General features: G+C 40.4%; 1 protein-coding gene across 38 annotated transcripts in view; it reads left to right on the top strand.

Annotated features, from left to right (window-relative positions):
• Nucleotides 1-25,220, top strand: part of BAZ2B (bromodomain adjacent to zinc finger domain 2B) — a 185,074-nt gene that overhangs the window by 102,246 nt on the left and 57,608 nt on the right. For 25 of the 38 annotated variants that reach the window (XR_015945800.1, XR_015945801.1, XM_088676890.1 and 22 more), the window contains 9 exons: nt 3,189-3,350; nt 9,626-9,814; nt 15,014-15,175; nt 15,850-16,043; nt 17,299-17,517; nt 18,995-19,390; nt 22,383-23,004; nt 24,203-24,502; nt 24,901-24,961. Coding sequence is in view for 36 of the 38 variants with exons in the window: in XM_088676890.1 (XP_088533016.1) it covers nt 3,191-3,350; nt 9,626-9,814; nt 15,014-15,175; nt 15,850-16,043; nt 17,299-17,517; nt 18,995-19,390; nt 22,383-23,004; nt 24,203-24,502; nt 24,901-24,961 (2,303 nt within the window). In the remaining 2 variants the exon portion in view is untranslated. Of the gene's footprint in view, nt 1-3,188; nt 3,558-9,625; nt 9,815-15,013; nt 15,176-15,849; nt 16,044-17,298; nt 17,518-18,994; nt 19,391-22,382; nt 23,005-24,202; nt 24,503-24,900; nt 24,962-25,220 lie in introns of all 38 variants that reach the window. The other 13 variants (XM_088677003.1, XM_088677012.1, XM_088677017.1 and 10 more) reach the window with 2 other exon arrangements.

A 25,220-nucleotide genomic window follows, 5' to 3' on the forward strand; every position in this document is an offset into this window, starting at 1 on the left:
AAAATATCATGTCACAAATTATATTGGGTGAAAATATTGCAAGTGGTTTTATTGTCTAGGTTGCAGCATTATGGTTATACTGATGTGCACTGATAGGAGTGTTGGAAGTGTTGCGGTGGGAAGGTAAACAGTGTTTCTCTCCGCTCTGGCACTCTTCACAGTCCTCCGTGCGCCAGTAGTGGTTTAGTCATGCTGGCCACACAACCCGGAAAGCTGTCTGTGGATAAACGGCAGCTCCCTTGACCTGAAAGCGAGATGAGCGCCGCAACCCCATAGTCGCCTTTGACTGGACTTAACCGTCCAGGGGTCCTTTACCTTTACCCTTTACCTGTGCTCATTAGGCTTGAAACTCTTGTGCAGATCCTATTTTTTGTAATAGAGAGTTAACCCCATTTACTTCGTATGATTTAATGCTGGCTTGCTCCTGTCAGACATTAAGCTGAATGTAACCAGAATTCTTTTCACAGTTAAAACACTGTTTTATTTTTAATTTCTCTTTCAGCTAAAAAAAAGCAACATATTGCTTGAAGTAATATTCCTTCCAGGTTATTTATGTGTATATATTTGTGTGAACTTTTGGTATTTTTCTGGTGATTGGTTTTACTCATTGCCACCTGTGCTTCAGTTCAGTCCATCCGACAGAGTCTTCAGGCATTATGATGATGAATTAAGTAAACATCTAAGAGGGGTAGTGAGCACGAATGTGTTAGATCTGCCCTGCCACTCTTCTGTCATGGAGGCTTTCCATGGTTTTCCATAGTTCTAAGGCACATGTGGATCCATAAGACAATGGTAACGGCGATGATGAGAGTTGAACAAGCACACACTCCCCCCCCCCAGTCTGTTTACTTAATCATAATGTGTGAAGTGGGCTACTGTGTATATCAAAGGTCAGTCGACTATATAATTTTATACAGAATATTTTTAGACGATTGAATAATTAGCAAGTTGCCAACATGGAACAGAAAAAGTGGCGGCACAATTTCTGAAGCATTCTTATTTTATTAAACAGTAAGGAAGTGCTAATATATTCAGCAGAATCACAGGCCTACGTTCTAAGTATTGTAAATAAATCCATCAAAGCAGCACTCCAGTGATTTCTGCAGATATGTCTTTAGTAGAAACTTTAAAATGTTGAGCACTGCTGATACTATAAATGCATGGTTTTTCTCAAGCACATTTGTATAACATTAGCCTTTCCCCTTCTGCAGCGAAATAATAATTTGCATAGGAAATGTGCGTTTTGAAGTATGTTCAAGTCCTTTTGTTTTTCTATATAAATGTGGGCTTCCTCCAGCACGCATAGCAATCTTATTGCTGTTGATAGGATCACTTATCCCAGAATGAGAGAGGCATTTGAGAGCCCCTGATCTTGCAAGGGTTGTTAAGTCTTCCCTGTCCCCTGGTAGCAGATTGTAGTACAAACAGTAGTGCCATGATCCATTGTAATATGTGGGGAGATCCCAGATTCACTTTTGTAAACAAGTCACATGTAGACATGAATTCTGTTTACCTGTTTGTGTCAAATGGACCCTCTCAGAGAAGCATAAACCATTTTTAATGTAGTGTGCCATGTATAATTGTACCAGTATAATTGTATGAAGTTTTTGCTTTTTAATCTATCATCACAGAAATAGGGGGCTAGTTGAGACCGATTTCTATGAGATTATGGACTCTGTTCAAAAACCCCACAAGATTTATTCAAGGTCACAGGCAGCATAGCGAAACAAGCCAATGTTCATCATCATAGAGGAAACTATAATAAAAATAAGATGTTGCACTCTGTCATCAAATACAAGAGAATTTATCCTCTCTTTCCTGATAGGCCTTATTTATAGATTTAAAATACAGTCGTACCTTGGATCCCGAATGCCTTGGTACTCGGATGTTTTGGCTCCCGAACGCCGCAAACCTGGAAGTGAGTGTTCCGGTTTGCGAACATTCTTTGGAACCCGAACATCTGACGGGACTCCCGCGGCTTCCAATTGGCTGCAGGAGCTTCCTGCAGCCAATCAAAAGCTGCACTTTGGTTTCCCAAACGTTTTGGAAGTCGTACGGATTTCCAGAACAGATTCCGTTCAACTTCTAAGGTACGACTGCAATGATAAGTAACCAGAGCCATACTTGCAACTGGAACTTCTAGAAAATGGATAATTTCCATCATTTTTGCATCTGCACAGTGTTGCTTTAAAGGGCCCTTACGCATGTAATTCTCAGTGCCCAAACTCACCACTGTTACCCTTATTTGCTAAATTTCCTTCTCCCTCTGGGCTTGCCACCCAGAAAGATGAGGCAAGTGGAGTCTGCTGCCTCTTCTCTCTGCTGTCACAGAGAGACTAGGTGATCAGGCAGCAGCAGTAAGCAGCAGTAGCAGCAGCAGGGCCAGAAGCCTCTAGGGTTCATCAATGGGGCCCCTGATGTGGACGTTAGCAGCTGCCCAGCAGTGCCAACCTCAAGTGCCAGTCTTGCATTTGCAGCAGCCTATTACATGTGTGGTGCTTTTAATTTATGAACATGTCTCTTACAGACAGCACTTTTGATCACTTGTAGACATATTATCAGGTGAAATAGAATCTGTGTTCAGGATGGGCAGATTTGTCAGTTTCAGTTTTATCTTGGTTTCTCATTTTTTCCAAAGACCACATTTTGACATCTGTTTGCATTTTCTTTTTTAAAAAAGTCCTCGTGAAAATTTATTAGTATTTTAATGCAAATATTTCCTAATATGCACATTTTAGTGGATTTTTTGCCTAATTTTTGTACGTTCCTTAATCTAATATATGCATTTTTATGCAAACTTAACTACAGTACAGTATTTGTTTTTTGTGTGTGTATTACTTGGCCAGAGAACTGCATCACAAAATTCAGAGAAGTGTGATTTCGAAGGATGGCTGTGTTTTCTTTCTCATATGCTTTCAGAATGTGTGAATTACCTCAATGTGTCTTTAAACATTAAGTGGGTTTAGTTTTCTCCCATCCCTATTCTGTGTAACAAGTTTTTATACTTCGTAAACTGCTCAGGAGATTATTTCAGTGTCAAGTGGTATGTAAATTAAATGTCCAGAATTGGCCTCCACAGTCACACTGTTAAGACCATGTTCATGGAAGACAATCTTACTCAGCTACGAGTGATCGCCAAAGGAGAAAAGAAGACGAAATTAAATAATAATGTGTCCTTTTTATTATAGATATGGAGTCTGGAGAGCGGTTAACATCAACAGCAGCATCAGCTTCCTCTACTACAGCGACATCGTCTCCCGCATCTTCATCCTCTTCTGTTGTTTCAGCAGTTTCCAAAGGTAGCCTTTCCTCTGGAGCTGCCTCACTTAGCTCCACAATCAACACCTGTGGTGAATATGCCTTCCCGATTCCTTTTTTACAATGTGGTTTGCTTGGGTCAATGTTCTCCTAAAAGATTATTTCAGGACTTTTGCATGTTTGGAAACTGAATAAATGCTAAAAGAACAATGGAACTTTTGCTTGATGAGATGAGAAGAGCTTACAAAAAAAGAGAGAGAGAGGAAGTGCTGTATATTTGCCACAAGGAGTAACATAAGGTAAACTGATATGGTTTCCTGTCTAATGCTGTACACGCAAAGACTACACCTGGATGTAGAACCCTTGTGGTGCAATGGATGTTTGGCAGAGGGAGGGCTGGCAGGGATGTGACCCTGGGGGTCAGCCACATACCCCCGTTCCACACTGTTCTTAATCACTTGGATTGAACACCTGAATAGGGCTGCAATCCACCTGTGATGAGTAAATTTTAATTTTGTGTTTAATTGCTGATTAATTGCATGACACAGTGCGCAAGACCAGTGTTACATAGAATGTTCTCAGAGGTATGGTTAGGTCTCTGAACAACAGCAAAACATTAGCACACCAGTGCTTCATTGCTGGGATCCCGCAGTAACACTTACGCAATTGCTGTTCACTCTGCATGGTTCAATAAAATCTAGTAAATGCTAAATTTATGAGATACTCCAATATGAAAACAATTGCATCCTTACCTTTCTTTTCAACCCCCAGTCTAATTGCTCATGTGACCTCTGAGACGCACATGATAATTCGTTAGTTTACCAATCTCAGTGTGTGCAAAGTGCAGAAGGAAAACATCTACTTATATAATTCACCATTTATCTTTTACAGTATTAGCAGTTATTGTTTTACGTGATATAAAGTCACAAACACCTTCATCTCAGCTTGCAATTAGAGAGGCTCAGGTTTCCTCCAGTTCAATATAATTATTTTCTTTTCAGTAATCAATAGTCTATTAAGCAGGCTTGTAATAAACTTCATTAATTCTGCCACACAAATCCCAAGGCAGAGACTGAGCCCAGGCTGGAACCTAGGGTGTTGTGCCAGAGAGATTGTATTACAGATAATAAGTTATTTGTGGGTACTTTGAAATCAGCTATAACTGTATAGTGCAATTTTGGAAAAAAATACTTTTTCAAATGGGTGTAATTTGAGCGCAGTAATTATGTTACACATACATTTTCTGTTGTATTTTTAAATCATTACCATTTTGATTCAGGAGCCAGTTACTCAAGAGTAGTCTTTGAGTATTCCCATACAGTACACATCAGTGGCACTTCCCTGACGGCTGTTTCAAAGGTTATGCTATAAGTAATTACTGGGGATATGCTTGTAAGACCCTCCTACAAATGGAACAAAGGGTTAAGAAATGTATTATGACATAAACCTTCATACAGTACAGTCCATTTCATCAGAGAGGTGTTACCCTGAATTACAGGTTGGCATATACACAGCCTCTAAATGTGTAAACATAATGACTTCTAAAATGAGCACGTGAGTTCAGATCCCTGTACTAAAAAGAAAAGGAGGGAGAGATTCATCATGGGTGAAGGAGGGAAATTGGAGAAGGTTCACATAGTGCCAAACCATAGTTTGGCATTACGTTTGAACAAGTCCCTATGTGGAAATAGGGTTCAGAGCATTAGTTAGACAATGAAATCTGTTGGTTGGATGAACTTTCAGACCTTACATCAAGGTTCTGAGCATATTTAGTTGGAACTGCTTGGGTGTTTGGTACCTGGGGCTACATAATCTGTGAATGGGCTTCCTTGGTTGCATCCAGCTAGCCCTGTCCTCCAGGTTCCAATGCATGTGATGGCAAGTCTCCCTTGACTGATGCACAATCAGCTATCAGTCTGCATGCCTTTGTGATTGGCCAGTGTTTGTGTCCTCATGGAAGGAGCCCTCCACATATACATCTGTACTGGCTGGGGCATAGCACATTGTCATGTAGGGGGGGAAGGGCTAGCAGGTCCTTTCTTGGAAGACCCTTCATGCTTTGGATAGCTACCCGCAGGAGCAGAATGCATGAACTTTAACTTAAGACGACTTTAAATGCAAGCGACTTACTACCTTAGTACACAGCTATATTTACAATCATGTTGTAAACACAAATCCAATAATCAGCCAAATTCAATCACTTATATTAAGACTATTGCTCTCATAGAACTCGCTCCCACAGGAGGCAGTGACTACCAGCTTGGAAGGCTTTGATAGAGGATTAAGCAAATTCATGGAGGACCAGGCTATCAGCTTTGGCTAGGCACAATGGCTGTGTTCTACCTCCACTGTCAGAGGCATTACACTCCAAATACCAGTTGCTGGGAATCGTAGATGGGCAGAGTATTGTTGTATTCATGCCCTGCTTGTAAGCTTCCCAAAGGCATCTTGTTGGCCACTGAGAACTGGTTGCTGGACTAGATGGGCCTGATTCATCTAACTCTTCCTATGTTCTCATCTAGACCCCAGCTCTGAATTTGTACATGTTATTTTATGGATGACGTTTGAAAAGTGAGGTGCACATATTTCCTTCAATATATGTTTGGACTTAATATAATACATATACCTAGGCTTTCTACAACCAGAGCACACATTTTACCCTTTATTGTATTAGTACATGCATTTTGATGTAAGTCTTTTTCATGCTTACCCCTCTTTTTTATTTATAGTTTTTAAATATTGATACCCAACTACTACAAACATTAATTAAAATAGATGTTTATTTGATCTGCAGTCACTCCTGATGATTAGGCTTTATTCTCAATTCTTTTTTTAAAAGCACAGAAGGCATATTTGCCACTACTGTGAATTTTATGCTTCTAATATTGAGAGGCATGTTACAACAAGCTCTTCAAAGATCAGTGATTTTAGAGAAAGCAATAGTCATGGTTTTTGGGTGCTATTTCTATGTTCAAATCAGATAATGAGAGGACTCATAGGAATGAAGCTTTCACTCCCATAAACTAAAAGGTAACCTCAGTAAAAGGTATCACTTTCTCTCCTTTATGTGGTTATGAGAATTGTCTTCCGGAGCCTTTGGGAAAAAGAATGCCTGCATATCTCCAGTATCTTAAATGTGCAGATACTGGGGTGCAGTGGGATGGGGGGATGGAATCTAGATGATCAAATTTGTGCCTTTCTTGCTTTGCAAAGGATTTTGTTCACCAATGTTTTATGTTTAAGGCATTAGTTAAGTATTTATCCCTTTTAGTTCTTTTGAAAAGGCTTATTATAGTGCAGCACAAAATTCATTAATATTAATAAAGGCATTTGGCTTTATCGTTCCTTGTTACTAAGACACCAGCATTGTCGAAATGGATGCTGGCCTTTTGGGTAATACTTTCAATCATTTATCTATGTACTGGCTAGTAGAATTGCAAAAGCTTTGCTGAAAAATATTCAACCTATTATAATGTAAGTCAAGAGTCTTAAGCAATGTAGTTTTGTATTAAATTTCATTATGCAAAACATGCATGCAGAAAGCTGGCACCTTTAAACGGGAACGAAAACTAAAACCGAAAAATGAAAGGAAATACAAATATTCATCTCCAGCCAGAATATTAATGTATCAGGAAACAAAAAGATAATGAGTCGGAGGAAAGGAGAGAATTGGTATAATTCACCATGCTGTCATACGACTTGCTTTGAGGACAAGCCAGAAGCACATTTCTTTTTGAACATATTTCTTATGTTTTCTTAAAACACATATTTTAAAATTAATATATTTGGTTCTTGCTTGCATATCCCGGGAAAAATGTTTTCAAGAGCCTGATTGTAATGTTTTCATGTTACAGAGTGTTATTTTTATGAGTCTTTGCAAGTGTAGCAAAATTGTGCTCCATATTCTGACTTGGCTCATCCTAAAATTACTGTTTGAATTTAAAATGATTTCAGTGCTTGTTTGCACGATCACTTTGATGCATTTGCCTCTTCATGTACAGTAGTTCAAATTTGGATTTATAAATTTGGTTCTGTTAAGCATAAGGCTAAAGTGTCTGCATAATGAGTTCACCCTGGAGCAGTTAGAGCTAGCTTACCAACAGACCTGCTGGGCTTACACTGAATACAAGGTCAGTCCACATAGCTGTGGCACCAGGGCTCAGATCTCCAACAGAGGGGAATGACCAAGTGGCTTAGGAGAAAAAGCTCAGAGGTCTGCCACTGTTGCTTCCCATCATCTGCTGCCTGAGAAAATTGTTGTACTCAGTCTAATGGTAATGGACAAAATATGTCTGGAAATTACTGTTGGTGCCCCTCGATGTTGAGAGCGCTTGGTGTTCAACACAAAATGTACAATAAAATATAAGCATGTTTAACTCGCACCATATTCTGTCATAGTAGAGCTCTGATACACATGGACACTGACCCTGGGAAGCCTGGTTTAAATTGATTTATTGTTGCAATTATCTTTACTTTAGCAAATTTTGGGTTTTTAGTGATCCAGCATAGAAAGAAGCTAGCGTCAGACCACAGTTCACAGAAGTGTTGGTTTGAAGTGCCATTGTGACCGGAGACTTCTCTGCATTTTGAGTTAGCCCAGATTAATGACTTGCCCTATAGAGGCAGCCAACACCAATTATAAGTGGCCTCTTTGTGGCTGTTTGCACTTACTTCCCTTAATTCATGTGCAAATACGCTTTCCTTGCATCGCTTCTGAGGTTTGCAATGTGCAACTGCTGTTTTACTGCTCTTCCTGTGTCACTTAAGTAATGCCAGAAGTTCTAGGCCACTTAGGTGGAGCTCACAACATGACTTCTGTCAGTCTAGCACTTCTCTTCTTGGAAAATGGGACAACACTAGTGTTTCTTCTGATAACTGCAGTGTTTCCCCTGTCTTTACCATGCATGGGCAATTAAAACAAAAGAGTAAAGGATGTTTGGAAGTAAATGGATTTGTTCTATGCGCAAATGCTCTGAAGATGCAAATAGTACCACCTAGTGATCAGTTTTAAACATCACAAGAATTATCCCCCAGCATAATAGAAACAGCAGCTGAAAAGTGGGGAGAGTAAAGCATATTCACTTGAGAGTAGGGATGGATGAACCTGGCAGTTCAGTTTCTTCTTTTTTCAGTCTTAAATTCAGTACTCCTAATAGACACATTATTGTACGCAGTTTTGACTATTATACATATTTTTCAAGCAATATTCCCCAATACAATAGATTTTCAATGTTATTTTCACTAAAATATGACTTTTAATTGGATAACTGCTTCGCAAAATAGAAGTACAAATTTTGAAGGAAAGCTGTGTACTGTATTGGTTTGCCTACCGTATTAGTTTGAGAAGTGTGAATTATGTAATTTCTCATTAAAATGCAAACAAAAATAGAATCGCTTTTCACATCTACTATCTATCAAGTGACCTCTTCCTCGTTGACCTCTTCCTCATATCCTCTGAGATATGTTGGGTGAGAGATATTGATAGACCCAAGGTGACCCAATGAGCTTTGAGGCAGAATGGGATGGGAATTCAAGTCTTCCTGGTCCAAGTCTGGCACTCAGTAATCTAAGAAGAATCCTGCTGAATTAGACCAAAGTTCCATCCCGTCTACCACCCTTTCCCACACAGTAACCAACCAGATGCCTATGGGAATCTCATAAGCAGGACATGAGGGCAACAGCCCTCTTCTGCTGCTAGTTCCCCAGCAACTGACATGCAGAATCAGTATTAAAAAAGGAATGTAATATTTTGTGCATCGACATTAAATTGCATTAATTCTGCTTTAAACACAATAGATGTTTTGGATGTATGAGCAAAAACAGTGGCTCTAACAATACATTGCTTTGCCATTTGCTCCAGGTTTATTTTCTGCTCAGGAGAAGATGCCAATATTTGGATTGTCCCACTGAAGTCAAATAAAATATTTGTATGTTAGTTAATGGGAGAAGAAAGCTCCTGTTTGTGCATTTTCTAACTATAGAAAGATCTAGCACTTAATCCTTCGCAGGTACGCGAAAAGAATATGGCACTTTAAGCATGTCAAAATTATTATGATCCCTTTAGTAGGAAGGCAATTTGAGTTTTATTTTGTACTCGGATCAGGTCAGATAATAAATATTTGGAAAAATCCATGAAAGCTTCTCTCTTTTGAGAAGAGGAAAACAATTAATATGATGGGTAGTAGTTTTACTCAGAGTTGGGCCATTGGAATTTGTGAACACGACTAAGTTAAGACCATTCATTTCTGTGGACCTGGTCTGAGTGAAACTTAGTTGAATAGCACCTGATATATTTGCAAAAGCGTCACAAGAGCAGAATGTGTGTGTCTTTGTAGTGTGTTTTCATGTGTTGCATTTCCCCCTTCAGGACATTTATTCAGAACAGCTGGGGATCAACCGTGTAACCTGTCCACAGTGTCGAGTGCCTTCCCAATGGTCAGCCACCCAGTCTTTGGTCTACATACAGCCAGCTCAGGGCATACAGAATTTGGTGGCTTGGGGACACTTGGTACACCCACAGCCTTAGCAGCACATCCCCAACTAGCACCTTTTCCAGGTAAGCACTCATTACAAGAAATACTAATTGGAAGGTGAAACTGTGAAGGTTCCTAACCTAAGTAGGTGCAAATTTTATATATTCCATTACTAAGGGTGGAATAGCAGCCCAAGAATATTTTTTGTAAAAAACACAATTTCAAAAACCCATTTTTTCAGCCTTAATAAAGGCAGCTTGAATGAACATAAGCAGAACTGAAAATGCCTGATCAGGAGCCAAATGGTCAAAATCAATTCAGGTGTTCCGAAGTAATAAGAAAATTGAGGCTTGGCACAATATTTGGAAACTAGGTTCCATTCATCTCAGCTTTCAAGCGTTTACTTTCAAGTAACCATGTTTATAGAATTATTCACTCTTGATATGTGGCTTTAAATTAGCTATCTTCAGCGTGGCCATGTTTGTTTGTTTTTATATTACGGATTATTATTAGAGCCTGAGAATACAATTTTTAAAAATAAAGGCAAGTCTCTAGCTCTCATGATTTCAGGAATAGGCTTGAAAATATGGTGCCAGAAAGACCGGGTTGGGGGGGGGGGGAAGACAACAATAAAAAGGTGGTTATTATTGTACTTCAGAGGCCTCAGAGTGCAATATTTTTTTCAAGGCCCGAATCATAATTATTGAGTGGTTGTTTTAGCAGCACAATTTTGGGGTTTTTAAAAAAAGGAAAACAAATAACGTTTTTGGTAGAATAGGTGCATGCTGAAAGAAACTGAAGCTAGATTTCTGTCATGCTTATGAAAACAATATGAAAACTACAGTAAAATATGCAAATTAGGTATGGCTTTCCTTTTATGATAGTTGGCTCTCATAGATTATGCCAAAGATAGGTACAATGAATAGAACTGCAATCCTTTGCACACTTGGCAGTCATCCTTACTTGGGAGTAAACTCCATTGAACTCAGTGTCTTACAGGTAAACATGAATAAGGATGGTCCCACTTATATTTATGATGGAAAATTTAGGATGCGCATACTGTTGTAAAAGAATGCATTCCTCATTTGTTAGAAATCTTTCCCCACAGTTAAGATAGCATATAGTTTTGTTATTTATTTGGACATAAGTGTAGTAGTGGCTTGGTTGTGGCTTGAATATGCCATGAATGATGAAAACGTATTTTTACAATTCTTTTTAGATATTCCTGTGACAGTGCCTAAGCTCATTAACCCCCCCCCCTGCCCCCGGTTATGTCAGATGTCCGATGTCCCAATTTTGTCTATAAAAGGTTTTGCTCTTGGATTGTGTCATATTTGCTCTTCCTGTTTCAGAGAGTTAATCAGCAGTCCTGTCTTCCTCTAAGAGATGAGAAATCCTTTTCCATTCTAGAAAATAACTGATTATACTTCAATAGTATTTGTATTTTAGGGTGCTCTAAGGAATTGGACCTTTCATAATTTGCTATAGAGCAACAGGCCTTACCCTGTGGTTACCAGATTTTTTTCAATGAATCCGGGGACACTCCCCCCCCTTTTTCTTTCTTTTCTTTTTTTGAAGCTGAGTAGCAACAGGGAGTCAGTAGTGGGGATGGTGAGGCAAAAGACCCTGGGCCCAAGCACACATGCATATTGTATAAAGGTGCAAAGCCCTTCTTCCGCACCCTGTGAACATAAATGCACAGAGTTTTTTTAAATAACTGGGCAATGGCCACCAAGCCGTGACTCCCGAGCCTCCCCCAGTCAGTCAAAACAAAGGGGGAAGGGGGCAGGAGATCTGTACCACCAGACGTCCCCGGTTCTCCTTCAGCAGTGGCAGTGGCAGCAGCCTGGAGCCAACCGAGTAGCGTGGTTGGCTCTGGCTGGCTTCAGGAGCTGCTCGTTGCCTGCTGCCATGGCGCCCACCATTTTTCCTCCCCGGAAGTCCCCATATGATGTGTTGTGCACAAGACACATCATATGGGGACTTCCAGTGAAGAAAAATGGTGGGCGTCACGGCAGCCAGCCAGAGCCAACTGCGTTACCAGGCTGGCTCCAGGCTGCTGAGGCTGCCGCTGCCACGTTTTCTGGGGACAGATTTGCAAATCTGGGGACTGTCCCCGGGAACCGGGGACGGCTGGTAACCCTACCTTACCTGAAAGACTTTTTGAATGTTTTGGCTAGCCACAGGCCACCCTATCTATATAGATTTTCTTTTCATTCATAAGGTATAGTTCCATTGATCAATGAATACAATTTGTAGGTAGATAATGTTGGTCAGTAAGGCTGCAGTCCTGTACCACTTTACTTAGGAGGGAGTCCTTTCTAACTCAATAGAACTTCCTTCTGAGTAGACATGTAGGATTGCACTGTAATGGATATGGATGAAGATTGGTTTAGGTTGCATGCATTCAGGTTGGTACAATGTCATCTCAGACACATCCCAGACATGGTGGCACGTCTGTTATCTTTCATGACTACTGGCATGCCATAGCTCCTTATGGACCTATGATGCTCACATGCAGTTCCCACATGAGCACTAGGAATACCATTGCTGTTATTCTGGTACCAACAAAACTCCAAATACAGCTGCAGTTTGTTAAGGGTGCTGAAAATTGTAGCTCTGTGAGGGGCAAACTACAGTTTTAAATGTATGGTGTGGATATGACTATAATCTTAAAGGTATCTCTATGATGAAAGTGAGCAGGGGTGGGGTGGTGGGAAAATCCTTACACAAGCAGGAAGTTCTGCCTACACAAGGAGTTGTTGCTCACTGGTCTCTTGCCTGCTCTCCTAGATAGTTCCTGTTTTTCACATACCCATTTTTACTTTGCTCATTTTCCTAAACAATGCTATCTGTTACTTTCTTGCCACTTAGTTATTTCCTCTTTTGTTGTGTTCGTGTCATTGCTCTCTTTCAAGTCAAAATAGTAATCCATGTTGCAATTTTCTGCGTAATATTTGTCCTAGGCTGATGTCTAACATTGTTCAAGCAGACGTCTGCTCACTCAAGACTTCCCCTTCCCTGTCTTCTCCCTAGAAGCCCCCTGTGCTCCCCAGATCTCTGGACACTCACCCAGCCCCATAAAGCAGATTTGGGATGTTGCAGGGAGGGAGAGTTCCTGCTGGTATAGATAGTAACCAGTGAATGCCACTCCTACTTCTAGAGGACCACCCAGAGAACAAACCAACATCAGAGAACCACTCTCTGTTTGAAAGAGTTCTCTATTAGAAGAGTGGTCCAATCAAGAACCCTAAAAAGGGTGAGCAAGGACTTTGAAGTTGCTCATCGGTAAGTCCTGCCCAACAGGACACTCACTGACAGGTCACCTGATCACAGTCTCCCCACTATGGTGTGATGCATTGCTGTTTTATATTTAAATTTGAGTAATTCTATACATAAATTACAGCACGGGTGGCATTGTGGGTTAAACCACTGAGCCTAGGGCTTGCCGATCAGAAGGTGGGCAGTTCAAATCCCCGCGATGGGGTGAGCTCCCGTTGCTTGGTCCCTGCTGTATGCCGGCTCCCTAGGCCAGCAAAGCGAGATGAGCGCTGCAACCCCATAGTCATCCACGACTGGACCTAATGGTCAGGGGTCCCTTTACCTTTACCTCATAAATATAAATTAGTGCATGCAGATTTTATGCAAATTGGGGTTTTTTTTAAGCCTCCTCTTTGGCAATTCATAAGTGGCCACCATAACATAATAGTCCTGACATTATATTACCTACCATCAACTTTCCCCACTTTTTTCTTACCTTCCTTTCAGGCTGAGTGATATGTAGTCTGAAACCTGCTATCAAAAACATTGCTATAAATTAGGTGCAAATTAATTCCATTAACTTGCCTAGAATTGGTGGATTGCAGCTTTGCTTCAGTAAAATGATGGCAGACTGCTTGTTGTTGGCACAATTTCTGTCTTCATTCACTGAGGAACTTGATGTATGAACCTTCGAATGCCCTCCTGCAGAGCACCGGGAGCAAGGGAGATTTTAGAGCAAACTTGATTACATAAAGATTTTGAATGGCATCACCTCCAAGCTTGCCTGCTTTCCTTTTAAAGTTTATCTTTTTTATATATAAAAAAGCATAATTGCACATAGGATCTTTGCAAGACCAATTTCCAAGATGAGAACATCTTGTCATCTGCTCCTCAAACTTGTCTGCGTAGATTGTTCCCTACTGGGTGTTTTCTAGCTTTCTGCCCATTTTATATTTTTAATCATGGTAGGTAATAGAGATACTGTATTTCCCTTAGAAGCCTGTTCCAAAATCTATGCTCTATTTGGGCTAATGAGCAGCACTGGAAATAACTTTTAAAAGATAAATAACTTAGATTGTATATTTAAAAATATTTTCATCTTTTTTAATTAGCTTAGTGTGCAATCATTTACACACTACCCTGGGAGAAAGTCCCACTGAACTCAATAGGGTTTACTTCTGAGTAGACATGTATCAAATTGTGTTGCATAGCAAAAGCTGCTAACATCACTCTAGAAAAATAAATGTTTGCAAGTCCCAGGCAGCCCTAAAGGGAAATCTCTATTAATCAGGGTTTTTTTCACAGCTAGATCTCATTTATCAGGAAAGGGATTGCCATTATTATTATCATTATTATTATTATTATTATTTTGCACATCACAGATATTTTGAAAGTTGTCAGTTTGATTTGACTCCTATGTTATAGGGAGCACATTCCTGTAGATTTTATATTGTCCTCCTCTTTCTATATCACGAAAAATTAACCAGCGTTCTATTCTGCTGAAGCTTTTGTAAAAAGATTTTTAAACATTTTAAAATATACTAGTGTGCATTACTGATGACTTGGTGGTTGCTGTCAAAAAACCACATCCCTATAGTATGTCATGTTTAAAATGTAGTTCTGGTTTTACAGGCAAGGTTCAAGACTTTGCTAACCAGAAACCAGAACAAGTGGATAAAAAGGTGGTATACAAATTTATTTAACAACAACAACAATTTCTGCATAAGCCTTGTACCAGCAAATTAGGAAGAATGCTAAAAAGAACAGATTGTCTGGAGAAGCCCATGAGCTGTATTATCAGTTGCTTATTGCATTTAATTCAAAGTTGATAGATGTGCATTGACTCCGTTTATTAAAAAAAAAGGTAACAATAGAAAATGATAACACCTGAGCATTTTAAAGGCAGGACTTCCGGTTACTATTAATGTCCAGCAGCAGATCTGCTCAGGAACTGTGTATGGAACTGTCCGAAGGGAAATCCTCAAATAACTCACTTCGTTTTCTTTGCTCTGGTTGTACAGAATGGTGGCGAAATGCAGACATGCACTCGCGTACTGGCACAACTTTCTTCCCATCCCTTATTGGAATATCACCTTTGTTTGCTCCTCCGGCTCCAAATCATGATTCCACTTCATTCCATTCGAGGACTGCCGGAAAAAGTATCCGAGGCAGTTTGGAGAAAGGTAAGCCGTGAAATGTAAAATGTAAGTTAGGGTAACCTCAGGAACAACAATGTAAATAAGATGTGCCACAGCTGACCCTCTCTCCCTGCGGAGCTTGTATTCCTGATACACCCGGATCATATGTGTGTGTTGCAGAGAAGGCTGCTCCACTTCCGGGAGGGGCGGTGTTGCGGGTAGGCCCAGTTGGCCGGCGGGCGTGTTTTACCCCTTTTAAGCAGCCGCGCGGCTGGGGGATCTCCCTTCTTGTTCCAGCTTCAGTTAATGAAATATTGCAGTGTAGATCTTCAACAGGAACCACCAGGTGCTCCTGCTCTGTTATTCTTAACCTTTTTTATATCTCTGCAGCCTGCGTGTTACATGCAATTAGCAAGCGCAGAGGGGAAGTAAAAGGTTTTCCTTTTCCTTTTTGTAGGATGGGGCTAGTCTTCTCTCCTGGCAAAATTGCTGCTATTGCTGTTGACGTTACTTGATCGTTTCCATTTAACGAGTTTTGATGTTTTAAAACATGTCCAGAATAAGCATGTTGTGTTATTTCACTTAACAGTGTTCAAACATGTATGTAAAACCCTCTTTTAAATGCTCACCGTTACAGTTAGTGCGTGAGCCTGTTCGAATCTTAACTTTGATATTATGTTTGCTGAAGTTCAATTTTCTTTTAAAATTTCATTTTCAAGGTGTTAATGGATCAGTAAATGGCAACAGTACCATTTCAGTATCGGGCAGCAACACGTCTGTATTATCTACCACCACTGCAAGTTCTGCCGGACAAGCAAAGGTTATAACCGTAGTGGGGGGAAGTCGCAAATGTAACCAAGAGCAAAATAAAAACCAGATTCTGGATGCAAGAGCTGACAAGATTAAAGATAAGGTATTCACAGTGATTAATCTTAATTTAAGTCTCATTCACTTTAGTCTAGCAAGGAGAAAACCAGGACCCTTTCTGAACTGGAAACTGGGTACACAGCCAGTGTTAAGGGAGACAGGTATGCACACAGCCCTGTGAAGCTTGATGGATGTGTCTGCTGATAATTTGGGGGTCACTAGTTGCATGCAACACTTTTAATGTATAGAGTTAGAAGAACCGGATCAGGCTTGAAGAGAACGTATCAATAAAGATCGAACACTTTGGACATTTCAGGTGATTGCACATAGTTCCAGGTTGAATGGAAGCCTTTTTGTGTACAACTGTATGTGCAAAGGCCCCCTACTTTCAGGAGGGGGTAATAAGTGCACATGGCATGAAGGTGAGGCTCTTCAGCACAGCCCTTCTTCTGCATTGGATGAGTAAAATACCTGAATAGGACTATTGGCACACAGGACTGATAATGTAATACAGTAATTCTCCCAGGATGATGGCAGATCACATGGGCTATGGCTCACCTGTTGTCTGAAGGCAGGAAATGCACCCAAAGTTGAATGAAGTAGGTGTGGCTTGGTCCTCCTCAATCCCACTTGGAGTAAAATGCCCAAATAGTGCTATTGGCACATAGGACCACTGTTGGGTGCTGATTAGGTAGTAGTGATGTGACAAAGGCTGCAATCCTATGCACACTTTTTGGAGAGTAGTTTACATTGAACTTAATGGGTCTTCATCACCCAACTAAACAAGAACAGCTAGACTGAATGTTAAATTCAGGTGTCCAATAATTTAATCAGCTGATAGGTACTAAATTTCTGTATGGTCCAAAACAATGGTTGTGTTGGCACTGCAGTGCAGGTAGAAACACATTGCCCTCTACCACACCTTGCAGTACAAAACAGGCACAACACTGGATGAAGTTTGTTCAAATGTGTGTCTACATCCAATATCTGTATTCTGATCTAGCAGCAGAACCTGTGCGTGGAAGCCTCCTCCATATGCCCAGTTCTCTGTGCAGTAGCACACATCAGAACAACAATGCCTAGTAATAGTGTTAGTTCATATTTGACAGGGCAGCTATGTAGACATCGAAATAGATGTTCATAGTGCATTTTAGAACTGGACACTAATATGCTTCCCTCCTTTGCTTTTTTAAAGAAAAGTAATAAAACGAATGAAATTGATTACGATGCCATCGGTAAAAGCTGGTGATTCATGTGATTAAAACATTATTTAATGCACAGCCTTTTATCTTTCTTCTTAGAAATCTAGAAAGAAAGCAGTAGATAGTTCCAGCAACAGTGAAAGTGATTCTGGCTCCTCTTCAGACACTTCCAGCGAAGGCATTAGTAGCAGTGACTCAGATGATTTGGATGAAGATGAAGAGGAGGAAGAGGAGGAAGAGGAAGATCAAAGTGCTGAAGAAAGCGAAGAGGATGACTCTGATTCAGAGAGTGAAGCACAGCAGAAAAATAAGAACAAGGTGTGGTAATGTTAAGAACTGCCTTATGCTACTGAACAGTCCTTTTTTTTTTTAACAGGCCAGTCTCTATATGGTTGACTGAGGAACTGGTTGGTGCAGAACCTATTTTGGCAGCAGTTAAAGTTGCTGTTGTTTTGTCATGCAGGCATGGCAAAACCCGTCAGTTTTTCTCAGAATTTTTGAAACATAATATGTATTAGTTGAACTGGTTCACTGGCTGGAGTCTTTAAAAGAAAAGGGTGAGGTAGCTACTAACTAAAGTGACAGTAGCCCTGTTGTGCTTCGCCAAGCCAGTCAGAATATTCCGGCACTGCAATTGTATTGTAAGAGAAAAACACCACAAAGCAAGTCTAAAAAGAGAAACACAGGAAACATTGGACTACCAGGTGTTGGCAATGGCATCCTCTCTGTGCTTTAAACTAAGTGGACGTATGTGTAAAAGCTAGGTATGGTATTTCCTACAGAATAAACAGCTGGTTTAGAGGCAACCACAGTTATTTTCCCTCTTAAAAAGAAGTCTGTTTTTTTTTAAAAAAAATCGTTCCTCAGCTGAAACAAGCCATCCTAACCGTGGCTGTTAATGATTTACTAAAGAAGTTAAAAGGTGTAAGATAGAACTAAGGCACCAGAGATTACCTGCCCAGTAATCTATGAAGCAGCAGCTAACCCCAGTGCCGTTTTATTTTATTGTAAACTGGGAAAATATAAAGTAGACATCAGGCAAATGAATTGATCTGTGTCGCAAAGGTTGAGATGTCTTCTTGAGTGTTGCCATGGCTACTGGATTCTGTTTACAGCTGCTCTTTTCCTCACATAGCAGTTAACACTGTCCAGTAACCAGTAACCAGAATGCAAACCCCAGGGTTCCGTTAGGTTGATAGTGTAGCATACATTCAAAAGTAACTGAATTTTCAAAGCTCTCTTTCCCAGCCGAACCTTAGCTTCACATAGTGAAAGGACCTTACAGGAAATAAGCTGAAGAAGATATATTGTAAGGTTATTTTAAGTTTATTACGCCCTAAAGAAGTTGTATGTCTGTGTGTGTGTGCATGTGTGTGTGCGCTTTGTGGATGTTTGTTTGTTCTAAGTATGCCAGTGGCAGTCTATAACATGTTTGTATTGTATACTTGGGGGACTGATTTAGCAAGCTAGACTAGATCAGGCACCCCCAAACTGCGGCCCTCCAGATGTTTTGGCCTACAACTCCCATGATCCCTAGCTAAGAGGACCAGTAGTCAGGGATGATGGGAATTGTTGTCCAAAACATCTGGAGGGCCGAAGTTTGGGGATGCCTGGACTAGATCTTCAGTGTTAAAAGTGTGTGTGTGTGTGTGTGTGTGTGTGTGTGCGCGCGCGCACACACACACATATAAATATTTATTTTCTATTTCAGTATGTTTCCAGTACCTCACTTTTCTGCATATTGTACCCAATGCAGCTAAGGAGAAATCAAGATACACGCTTTCTCTATTTGTAGGTGCTAATGCATAGCGGACCAGACATGAAAGCCGATGGACAAAAATCCCAGGAAAAGCCCCAGGAAAAGAGAATACACCAGCCAATACCTCTTGTGTCTGATAGCCAGACTCACCCGTCATTCCAGTCCCAGCAGAAGCAGCCTCAGGTTTTGTCACAGCAGCTTCCCTTTATTTTCCAAAGCTCTCAGGCAAAGGAGGAATCTGTGAACAAACACACAAGCGTAATACAGTCTACGGGATTGGTGCCCAATGTGAACCCTTTGTCTTTGGTAAATCAAGCCAAAAAGGAAACTTTCTTAAAACTTATAGTTCCTTCTCCTGATCTACTCAAGGCAGGGAATAAAAATACCTCTGAAGAACCTAGCCCATTGACCATTGATGTAAGATCAAACCGGGTGAGAATATATTAGTTTTCTTTGTACTTTTCTGTACTCTGTGTAAGGGTTCATATTCCATTAATATCATTATTGTTGTTGTGTTGTTGTTTTTTATTTTAAAAAAATTATATTGGAATCCATGAAAATCTAAGGTGATCTTTTAGTTGCACATAGTGGAAGGTTTAACACTATTGCTTTTTAAAACTGTTCACTATAAAGAGTTTAAGGTTTACAGTGCAATCCTTTACTCAGCAGTAAAACGCCATTGAATTCAATACTCCCAGGTAAGTGTGTTCAGGAATGCAACCTTAATGGCATAACATTAGAATTTTAAAACAATATTTTGGAAATTATGTTACGTTCATCTGCAATACCTGCTTCTCAGAATCAGTAGCTGAAAATTCTTCCTGTAGATAGTAAGAATGCAGTCTAGAAATGTCAGCCACTGTGATGCAGTGGTTAGAGTGCTCAGCTGAGTCCAAGGAGGCCCAGGTTCAAATCCCTGTTCAGCCATGGAGCTTACAGGGTGACCTAGGGCAAGTTACCATTTCATCTGTAACCTACCTCACAGGGTTGTTGAGAGTACAAAATGAGCCGAGTGACGATGACCACATACCCTGCCTTGAGCTCTTTAGAGAACAGGGAGAATGTAAATGCAAGAAATATCCTGACACGTGATTTAGAGTATTTTCCAGAGCTGATACTGTTGCTCCAGTGGTGGAGGAACTTGCTTGCCCCTTTCTCCTCCACCATGCAGGTACCGGTAATATATAGTGGGAACTTACTGCTTGCTCCACATGAATGCCCAATCACACACAGGCCAAGCTTATATCATCTCCTTACCTCCTTTGGAGCAATCACATTCATCCTGGATTTCTACTTCCATCAGATTTTCAGGTGGAGTGCTTGGTCTCCACTAGATCAGCCTTCTCCAACCTGGTGTCCTCCAAATGTTTTGGACTATGCTTGCCATCACCTCCTGCCAGTATGGCAAATAGCCCAAACATCTGAAGGCCGTGAGGTTGGGAAGGTTGCACTGTGACTTAGACAGGAGCTGAATTCACATTTAATGAACCTTGAAGACAGCCTACAGTTGTGTGTTGGTGCATGCAGCCCAATCACTTAAAATTTGCTATCTCCTCTGATTAGCTTATTGTGATATCAAAATCCAGGATCGTGGCTTGTTTTTCCCTAAGAAGCCAGGCTTGCTTGCCAGACTTAGACCAAGGGTTTTTGTTGGCTTACAAGTCCTGGATTAATAGAGCTAATCACTTTGCCCAATGGCAAAGCCAGCTCTGATAGGCGGCCCTAGTCAGGAAGCAGAGTCTCAAGAGCTCCTTCAGACTTTACAAGGAAGTAGGAGATGAACTTACACTTTCTCCATACTTGTCCAAAGGTGTGTGTGTGTGTGCGTGCTCGTCTACCATTACAGAGAGAGATTGAACGTCTCTCTCTTTAAATGAGACTCACAAGCAAGGCAAAAGAAAGCCCAGGTTCCTTTCTTACTGGCTTCTTGGAATGTCCTAAACCTCTGTTAGATCTGTAGACTACAGTCCTTTGGGAAAATAGATGGAGCAAAAATGAACATGCGCTACCAACCTTGGAAAATTTAAGAGGAGCACAATACCAAGGTCCTTATCTTACAAAGTCTTTACAAATCGGTCTTCAGGAAGACAATTGAAGTGGGATTTCATTTTTCTTCATACCTTCTCAGAGTATTGGTGGATTCTTGCTTTTTTGAACATTATGCTGTCATGTACAAGTGTGAAAGCTTTCAGAAAAACCTGAAGGTAATATGAAGATGGAGCTTTTGTGATCCATTCATTACATGCTTGCAATGAAAGATTGAGATGTTGGATATGCAGATTCTGTTTAGGAATCTCAGTGTCTAAACACTGATGGATTGAAATTGAAAATTCACTCCATTAGAAAAGTCTAACCTAAATTTTTGCCCTTAGTTTCTTAGTTTGGGTTACATAGTGGACATTTTTTAAATAATATGTACATAATTCTGCCATGGCAATCCTGTATGATTACTCATTTTATATTTTCAGTAATTATTACTGTTTTCAGCAGATGGTATGGTATTCTCATTGCCCTTGAAATAGCATGCTTAAGGTATGGTGATAACAACTTCACTTGCATGAATGTAAAAAGAGTTTGATACATATCAGCCAAGCACTAGTTGCCTATTGATAGACCCTTGTTTTCCTTTGGTTTTTAAAATAGACACATTTAGAAAATACCTCACAAGTTTTTTCAGAGACCATGAAAGTGTATCTTAACAGTGTACTTACCGACAGCTCATGCTGTCTGTTTCGCAGCTACAGTACAATCCTCAATTACTAGGTTCTGTTTTTTTGCTGTTATATGCAGATGTATTTGGAACTAGGCTTTAGATATCACTTGTGGTTTCATTTGGTGTACAGTCAAATGGATTATATTTGACAAGAAGGGTTTGAATGGGCAGGTTTATCGGAAAGGTGGGAAGATGGAAACAAATGCTTCTAAACAATTAAAGCCTGATTCATGCCTTTCTTCTCCAACCCTAAGCCTCATGTTAATACCCCATTCCTCCTCAGTCCTTTTTACTCAGATGCAAGCCCCATACCTTAACCCTTCTTCTTTCATAACAAATCTTTGTGACTCCTTTTCCCTTATCAGGTAAATGTCTCAGAGACTAGAATCTTCCATCATTAACCGTTGGAATACCTTCTGACTCTATTCTGCAGTTTTAGTAGTGACTGTTGAGAATGACAAAGAATGCATTCTGCTTCTTTCTGTACCTGCAAAATTCTTAGTGAGTCACAGCTCTCAATGAGTCAGTCTTTATTAATTTCTTAATTAAGGCAACTTGCCTCACTTAGGAGGTTCAAAGCAGCTTCCTTGCCCACACAGATTTATATCTTATCTGCCTGTCTTTTGGAAGTGAAAGTTTCAGAGCCCATCTGCTAAAGCCATTGCTTATGGCATTTAGCTATATATTTTGTTATCTTTTGTGCTTCTGCAGGAACAGTACAAGCAGACATTCCCAGCACAGTTGAAGAAACACCACGAATCATCTAGGAACCTGAAGAAGGTTATCGCAGCAGTATCAAGTCCAAAGCCAACCAGTTCTCCACCAGCCCATCAAAAACACACCTCTTTAGAAAACAACCATTCTAATCCTTTCTTGACCAATGCACTTTTAGGTAATCATCAGCCCAATGGAGTGATTCAGAGCGTCATTCAGGAAGCTCCTCTGGCACTTACCACCAAATCCAAATCCCAGCCCAAGGTTAATGAAACCGTATCTACTTCCAGCAGTTTAACCTTTTCCTCACCAGTAAATTTAAGCACGGGTGGGAAAAAGACACCAAGCAACCGGACACCTGTTATGTCTTCTACCTCTCCTGTATTACCTGGCCCAGCAAAGGAAAAGGCAGTCAGCAATAATACAATGACAGCAGTGAAAACACAACACAACCACCCTTCCACAAAATCATTGGTTGAACAATTCAGAGGAACTGATTCAGACATTCTTAGCAGTAAAGATTCTGAGGATTCAAATGATGAGGATGACGACGATGACGACGATGAGGATGATGAGGATGAAGACGAGGAAGATGAGGATTCTGATGATAGTCAATCAGGTTTATTTAATTTAAAGAAACTCTTTGCATGTCTTTAGCCTTCTAAAGGCACCCTTCCCCTCCTGCAAATGCTATAAGGTTAATTCTTCTCGCCTGGTTTCTATATGGAAATTATAAACTTGGAATGAGAATTATGATAACGTTAATTGATGAGCCAGCTCAACTGCTAACTTATTCAAAACATTGCTTTACCTAGCTTATTCAAAACGTTATTGATGCTGCTTAAGAGGAGATGACTTTTTAAAGTTAGGAGATAGTGAAGAGACAGAACCATGTAGCTGGGTGGAGACATAGTGGATAAGTGCTCAAATGCATGGAGATTTCTTACTAGAGTGTGAAGCCTTGAAAACAGTATGGGAAGTTGAGTGAGGAGGGTCTGAAGGACTAGTTTAAATAGTTTAGACTGTAGTCCTATGCATGCTTGTCCAGGAGTAAGCCCTATTGAACACAGTGGGCTTAAGTGGAAACACCTAGGATTGGGGTGTTAGTGCTCCAAATAAGGTTTCCCTAATGGTAAATTTTACTAGGTGTTATACTACGGTTATAATGGACATTTCCCCCCTATGCAGTTGCATAGTATGCAGCTCTGTACATCCCAAGAAGGAGCCAGCATTTTAATTAAAAACTATGTAGCAGAGCCAAAACCATATTAAATAAAGTGCATCTTAAATTTTTTGCCTAATATGTTAAGAGAAGAGCTGGCATGTTTTGCACTAACCAGTGGTGGCTTCCAGTTGTTAAGCCTTTAGCAGACCAGCACAAGTTGTGAATGACCAAGCCACATGCTGCCTACCTACCAGACATCTATGGTAGCCCATCAAAATCTAAGAAGCTTCTAAAAGAACAGCAGAGGGGCCAAGTCAAGCATTCAGTAGGCTACAATGTGTGGCTGGTGGAGCTGTGTTTGGCTGCTGGGTCATAAGTTGGGCAAGCCAGGAAAGGTCTTCTTTGGATTACTGAAAGTCTTAAGTACTTTCAGTAAAAGGGTGGTGACGGTAAATGCAAAGGAATAAGGTGATTATATATCTGAGTCAGGATGTGAAACCAATAAATGGGCCTGAAACATACATGGCATTCAATTGGTTCCCTGCACTAAATAGTTCAGAATGCCTCCCCCCCCACCCCAAGTCTCAATGAATGCTGTAATGAGAATATATCATTTTATTGTGATTTATGGTCTTCTCCATTTCCCCCAAAGAATCTGATAGTAATTCAGAAGGGTCTGATACTGAAGGATCTGAAGATGATGAGGAAGAAGATGATAAAGAACCCGATGAATCAGAGACTGATACGGAAGGAGAGAAGTCTTCGATTAAACTGAACAAAACAGCATCCTCTGCCAAAAGCTCTTCCATCAGTCTTGCAGCTTGCTCGACACCACTTAATATCCAAGCAGCAAAGACACAGAGTTCTACTCCAGCCGCATTATGCCCCGAGTCTCCCTCACCAGCTTTTGTGGGCACACCTTCTCCCGGGCTTTCCTCAAGTACCCACAGCGGTATTGCAGTTCATTTTATATAACAAAATCCCAATCTATATCAGAGGGTTTCTTTTATTTCAGTTAAACATGCTAACATAAGTGATTTCAGGACTGGGGTGTTGATCTATAGTTTGGTTGACTGTTGTTCCTAAATCTGTTTGTTTCTTAAATTCTCTGGGTGAGAATAGACTCTAGCAGTTGTTAGCAAATTGTGTTCTGCTCATTTCTTGCATTTTTGCAAGACACGGGTTGCAAGGAAAAACCAAGTAAAGGGGTATAAACAGCCTCTGCTGATTTGTTCTTTTTGTTAAAAAAAATAGAACATATTGCAGAACAAATAGCAGAACAATTACAATTGTCTAATTGTAATTTGGGCTTGCTGTGTTATAAAATTAATCCATTAAATTCTATTTAAGGTACTTCAAAAAGGCGCAGAGTCACAGATGAGCGAGAACTGCGCATTCCTCTGGAGTATGGGTATGTAAGATACAATTTTGAATTAAACTTGTGAAACCAGTTTCTTGTAATGTAGTAACATTCCTAAAGGTAGTGATTTTGCAATTTGTTTGGACCATGATGAGTTGCAAATGCAAGTTCCCAGGCCCATGTTTTCCACGGCTACATGAAGGAAGAAGCACATGTGAGAATTTGGGGGTAGGAAGGGGCTTAACCCAAACCCACATATCATCTCCTGAAACCCCCTTTTCTCTCTAGCTCATTTGTCACTTTCGGAGTC

This window comes from Zootoca vivipara, chromosome 1 (assembly GCF_965207765.1).
Source record: "Zootoca vivipara chromosome 1, rZooViv2.hap1.1, whole genome shotgun sequence".
Taxonomy (NCBI): domain Eukaryota; kingdom Metazoa; phylum Chordata; class Lepidosauria; order Squamata; family Lacertidae; genus Zootoca; species Zootoca vivipara.